The 6103-nt window shown below is 43.9% G+C and overlaps 1 protein-coding gene across 1 annotated transcript in view; it reads right to left on the bottom strand.

The window, feature by feature from the left end:
• ABCA4 (ATP binding cassette subfamily A member 4) overlaps positions 1–4847 on the bottom strand; it is a 357920-nt gene extending 353073 nt beyond the window's left edge. The window contains exon 1 of the mRNA XM_074262732.1: positions 4720–4847. Within this exon, the coding sequence (XP_074118833.1) occupies positions 4720–4785 (66 nt within the window). The 5' untranslated portion in view covers positions 4786–4847. The remainder of the gene's footprint in view (positions 1–4719) is intronic.
• Positions 4848–6103: the final 1256 nt, after the last annotated feature.

The following is a 6103-nucleotide window of genomic DNA, read 5'->3' on the forward strand; positions in this document are numbered from 1 at the left end:
ATTTTAATTTTTATTAGCTTGGCCTGGCCATGAGCACTTGATATTCTTCCAAATGTTTAGTTCTAACTTTGTGGGAAAAGTGTTTTGTAATTGTGTTCATTTTTGGTTTTGTCTTGGCAAGTAGACCCATATCTACAGTTTTTTAAAGAGGATTTCTCTATCTCTTGCTGCTGGGCTTTGTTGGTAACATATTAAAATGCCAGTGATTTATGTGGGTTTATTTCATATCCTTCAACATTGCTAAAATTAATTTCTAGTAATTTTTTAATTGATTCTCCAGGATTCTCTAAATATACCATATTATCTGTAAAATAAGTTTTTCTTCATTATCTACTCTAATTTTTTTCTCTTATTGCTAAAGCTAATATTTCTAGCATAATGAATGTTAGTGTTAATGGCCAACCTTGTTTCACCCCTTGATCTTATGCTTCTAGCTTATCCTCATAACATTTAATACTTGTTGGGGTTTAGATAAATGCAATTCATCATTTTAAGGAAAATTCTATTTCTATGCTCTCTAGTATTTATAGGAATGGGTGTTGTATTTTGTCAAATGCTTTTTCTGCATCTATTGAGATAATTATCTTTGTTAGCTTGGTTATTGATATGGTCAATTATACTGATAGTTTTCCTGGTTTTGAACCAGCCCTGCATTCCTGGTATAAATCCTACTCTGTTGCGTGTATTATCCTGGTGATAATTTACTATAATTCTTTGCTAATATTATAAGATTTTTGAATGAGAAACTGGAAACTAAATGGATGCCCATTAATTGGAGAATGGCTGAATAAATTATGGTATGTGAATGTTATATTGTTCTTTAAGAAATGACCAACAGGATGATTTCAGAGAGGCCTGTAGAAACATGAACTAATGTTGAGTGAAATGAGCAGAACTAGGAGAATATGGCAATAAGACTATACAATGATCAATTTTGATGGACGTGGGTCTCTTCAACAATGAGATGATTGAAACCAATTCCAATTGTTCAGTGGTGAAGAGAGACATCTACACCCATGGGAACTGTGTGGACCACAACATAGCATTCTCATTCTTTGTGGTTTGCATTTTTTTCTTTCCCAGTTTTTTCTTCTTGATCAAATTTTTCTTGTGCAGCAAGATAACTGTATAAATATGCATACATATATTGGATTTAACATTTTTTAAACATGCATTGGACTACTTGCCATCTAGGGGAGGGGATTTGGGGGGGAAGAGGCTAATTTGGAACAGAAGGCTTTGCAAGAGTCAATGTTGAAAAATTACCCATGCATACATTTCGTAAATAAGTTTTAATAAAATATTTTTGCATGAATATTCATTAGGGAGATTGGTCTGTAATTTTCTCTTGGCATTCCTGATTTTTTTGGTGCAGCATGATAAATGTGGAAATGTGTAGAATAATTGTACAGATTGCTTGCTGTGTAGGGGAGAGGGTGGGGGGAAAGGAGGAAGAAAAAAAATTGTAACACAAGGTTTTTTGCAAGGGTGATATTGAAAACTAAAGGGAAGAGGGAGAAAGCATAACAGAGAAGAAAAGCAATAGTATTAGCCTACTAGTTTGGCTTTCCTAAAAAGTGAGAAAATGACTAGAAGCCAGATTTCTGTTGTAAAATGTTTTTTCCCCAGACATCCTGCATCCTATATTATTTTCGTTCTACAGATGAAGGTCATAGAGGTAAGGTCATCCAGCAAGGAAGATTTCAGCTGGAGTTTATGTGCCCACGTCTGGCCTCTGCAAATCTAGTGCTCTTACATTGTCATAGGTAGATATATCTACTCCCTGTTAAAACAACTGACACTAGTCAAATTTATTATCTTAACCTTCCTAAGGAATAGTTACCTCACAGTTTAGTGAACTGGTATATAGCACAGACACAAAGGGGTGATTAAGGAAGCATAATAATGGCTAGGGAGTGAGACTTGGGAGTCAAAAAAAGCGAGTTCAAATCCTACCACATACATTTAGTAGCAACATAACCTTAGGTAAGTAACCTTTCAGTGCCAGTTTTCTTGTCTTTGAAGCAGGGGTTTTTACTATAAGATCCCTTTCAACTCTAAATCTATAATTTTGTATCTGCTACTTGGAAAGTTGGGACTTGGGAAAGAATATAAAATAGATCCCATTTATAGCTGTCTCCTGGGGGGAGGGAATGCACACCAGCAGGGGGCATGACATAGACATTTACCTTGAGCCCTCTGGTTTCAGGACACTGATGAGATGAGCAAGTTTGGCAAGATAGTGAGCAAGATGAGAAAATGATGAAACAACTCATTTGATCCTGGCAACTTTATGAAGGAAATAAGATACCAAGCCCAGATAGCCAAGATAGGACTACTCACTAAGATAATTGCTTGCTTCTTTGGCTTTCCACCATCAACTTTATCACTCCTCAGAAATGTTTCCTCGTCTCTTTTTTGGCCTATGCTCTCCACTCCCCTACAGCGCCTCCCCCACCTCACCACACCCACAAATCTTAGTTCCTTGCATTTCTTTTTTGAGTTTCTCTTTTATTTTTCCTGAAGAGATCATAGACTCCAATCCCTTAATTTTATTTTATCTTTATATTAAATATTTTTCTGATGAGTATATCAGTTTTCTCTCCCTCCCATCACACCTTATCTTTGAAAAGGAAAAACATAAAATACCCTTAAAGCAAATTTGCATAGTTTAAAAAACCACATTCCTAAACTCACCAAATCAAACAAAAATTATGTTTTATTCTGCATATTTAGTCTACCATCTGTTGTGTAGCATGCTTCATTATTGGCCTCTTACAATCATGGTTGGTTATTGCATTGATATTTTAATTTTCAGAGTTATTTGTATTTACAATGCTGATGTTATTACATGTAATATTCTCTCTCTACTCTGCTTCAGTTTATATAAATCTTCCCAGGTTTTGTCCCCTTCATCGTTTCTCACTGCACAATGCCATTCCATTACATTCACATATCATAACTGTTCAGCTGAACTACTTTCCAAGTTCTAGATACAGGACACCGTACTAAACTCTGGGCATACAAAGACAAAGTAACTCCCGTCCTCAAAGAGCTTTCCTTCTACAAGTTTAGATAGAGACGGAGATACTCAATAATATATCCTCTATATATTTCCTATTCTGATTCACTGTCTCCTTACTCTTGAATTGTGGAAGCGTTAGAGCCATATCCAATAATTTTGGTAGCATGCTTCAAACAATACAATAAGGGAAAGCAGCGTCTGAATTCCCTCAACTCAACTTTTAAACACAAGTTCTAGGGGTGAGGATTGGTGAAAACAGAATATGGGAACGCTAAAACCCCAGAGAAGCAGATTTACACCTCTTGTGTCAGCACATATCCTGGAGTCACAACTGAGGCGGTTCTGCGCTCCATTCACTAAGTGCTGCTACGTAACCCTGGTTACCACTCTTATTTCTCCTGACCTTTGTCAAAGTCAGAACATAGCTTCCAGTGAGTTAGATGGCTTCCTATTACTGCCCCCCCCCCCCGCGGGGGTTAAGTGACTTGCCCAGGGTCACACAGCCAGGAAGCGTTAAGTGTCTGAGGCCAGATTTGAACTCGGGTCCTCCTGAATTCAAGGCTGGTGCTCTCTCCACTGCGCCACCTAGCCGCCACCTAGCCGCTCCCTTCCCATTACTCTAGTTGTTCAGTAGTTTTGTCCAACTCTTCATGACCCCACTTGGGATTTTCTTGGCAAAAATACTGGAGTAGTTTGCTTGTCCAACTAATTTTATAGAATAGGAAACTGAAGCAAACAGAGTGAAGCGCCCATTTCACAGCTAAGGAGCGTCTGGAGCCATCTAGCAGCCACCATTCATCTTGTACCGCTTGTAGTCCTGGTGTTCAGACGCTTCAGCTCCTTCTTGGCGGTTCAAGGGCTTCTGGCGGTGGCTGACCTAGTTGTATTCTCGAAGAGACACTGGATGAACTCTGAATTAATTCTAAATCTGAAGCCGTGTCACTGTCTAGCCTTTCCCCTAAAAATAGAAAGCTAATCTGTGGAGCAGATAAGCATCTTTCAAAGATAACTTTAATCCAATTTGGGGGTTTAGCTTCAGTGTTTTCTCATTAAAAGTATAAGGTTTTTGTGGGGAGGAAGTAGGTGAGTTTCACATCTCATACCTAGATAATTCTCCAACTCTGGACTCTACCACATCAGACACAAACAGAGCTCCGGCTGTCCCCTGCTGCTTCCCACCTGCCGGCGCTCGTTTCACTGCGCCTCCCACAGGTGCAATCCCAAACTCCTGGAGTTCCCAACATAATCCCAGTTTAAAGCCCCTAGGGAAAACTGCACATTATGAACATTTCAAGAGCAGCCCGATTTTCCATCCCTTTTCCCCTATCGCTGCACAAGGGACACTGGTCCCCAGCAGTGCCCGCCGCGGCTGTAATAGATTAAAGAAACCACAGCGGCTCCTAAACCCGGACAGAGCGGCTCTCTGGGGCCCCCAGGGCCTCCTGACCCGCGGCTGCTGGGGTTTGGATTCCCCCCAAGCAGGTGTTCAGAAGGCACCTGACAGGCTCAGTCCCGGTAGGAGCCAGCTGAGGGCCCCAGGTGAGGTGGGAGGGAAGGGCAGAGGCAGGATTGGAACCCACGACCCCTCACGGCCAATGGGCCCAGCGTTTTCACTGCGTCTCCATTCTCCGGGCTCCTCCTCGGGCTGCAGGGGCAGCAGAAAACTGGGCCCATTAAGAGAGTGTATCTGTTACCTTTTGCCTTTTCCGGAGGGTCCAGTTCTTCCAAAGCAAAAGTTGTATCTGCCTCAGGAAGCCCATGGTGTCCGGCACTGAAGGATGGCCACGTTGTTCCTTGGAGGAACAAAGAGCAAAGGAAACCACAAGGTGGTGAGGTGGAGGTGCTTTTCCACCACAGCACTGCGGGGGGAGGGGAGAATCTGAACCTGGGCTTCTTGGGTGCCTTTGAAATCTCCGCAGGTCCGGAGGCGGGAAGGCCTTGGCTCCTTCCAGTACCCGCACAAATAACGTAACTAATGTAAACTCTGAGAGGTAGAAATAATTAAAAGTCGCAGTAAAGGCCGCGTCTTATCCAAGGCAATTTGGGGAAATGTTCGGAAAGATGAGTCTCAGGGGCCCAAACTAGCCCAGCCAAAGGGTAGCTACCTCAGGGTCCGCCCTGGGAAGGAACTGACCACGCGGCTCTTGGGAGGTGGGGGAGGGGCGGCCTCAGCTTCTATACTCCCCAGAGACAGTGGGGACGTTTCAGGAAGATTCTAGGGCCCTCAGCGGCGCTGACCCTGGACTGGGAACCCAAGTGCCACATAGGGACCTAGTGGGCCAAGAGAAGGGAGCACACACCAATGAGGGCAGTAGAGAGAAGGGCCTGGTGAGGGAAATGGAGAGAGTACACAGCAGTAAATATGGCGGCAGGGGGCAGGGTCTGGGGGGGAGGAGAAGGGGAGGAGCTGGGAGGGGAGAGTGCAGACAGTGATGGCAGAAAGGCGGAGCCTGGGAGGGCAGAGAAGGGGAGGAGCTGGGGGAGGGGAGAGTGCACACTACAGTGAGGGCAGAAAGGCGGGGCCTGGTGAGGGAGGAGAAGAGGAGAATGTGGGAGGGGAGAATGCACACTACAGAGATGGCAGAAAGGCGGAGCCTGGGAGGGCAGAGAAGGGGAGGAGCTGGGGGAGGGGAGAGTGCACACTACAGAGATGGCAGAAAGGCGGAGCCTGGGAGGGCAGAGAAGGGGAGGAGCTGGGGGAGGGGAGAGTGCACACTACAGTGATGGCAGAAAGGCGGGGCCTGGTGAGGGAGGAGAAGGGGAGGATGTGGGAGGGGAGAATGCACACTACAGTGATGGCAGAAAGGCGGGGCCTGGTGAGGGAGGAGAAGGGGAGGATGTGGGAGGGGAGAATGCACACTACAGTGATGGCAGAAAAAGGCGGGGTCTGGTGAGGGAGGAGAAAGGAAAGAGGGAGTACACAGTTCTTTGAAATAGTTGCTCTATTTTACATCTCCTTGCCCAAATTTATTTTTCAGACTCATCTTATCATACTTAATTCAACATCAGATCGTTTTACTGATGTATACTCTTTCAAACTGTCCAAGTAATGATATCATTCTTAAGGACTGCAAATAA

Source organism: Sminthopsis crassicaudata, chromosome 4 (genome assembly GCF_048593235.1).
Source record: "Sminthopsis crassicaudata isolate SCR6 chromosome 4, ASM4859323v1, whole genome shotgun sequence".
Taxonomy (NCBI): domain Eukaryota; kingdom Metazoa; phylum Chordata; class Mammalia; order Dasyuromorphia; family Dasyuridae; genus Sminthopsis; species Sminthopsis crassicaudata.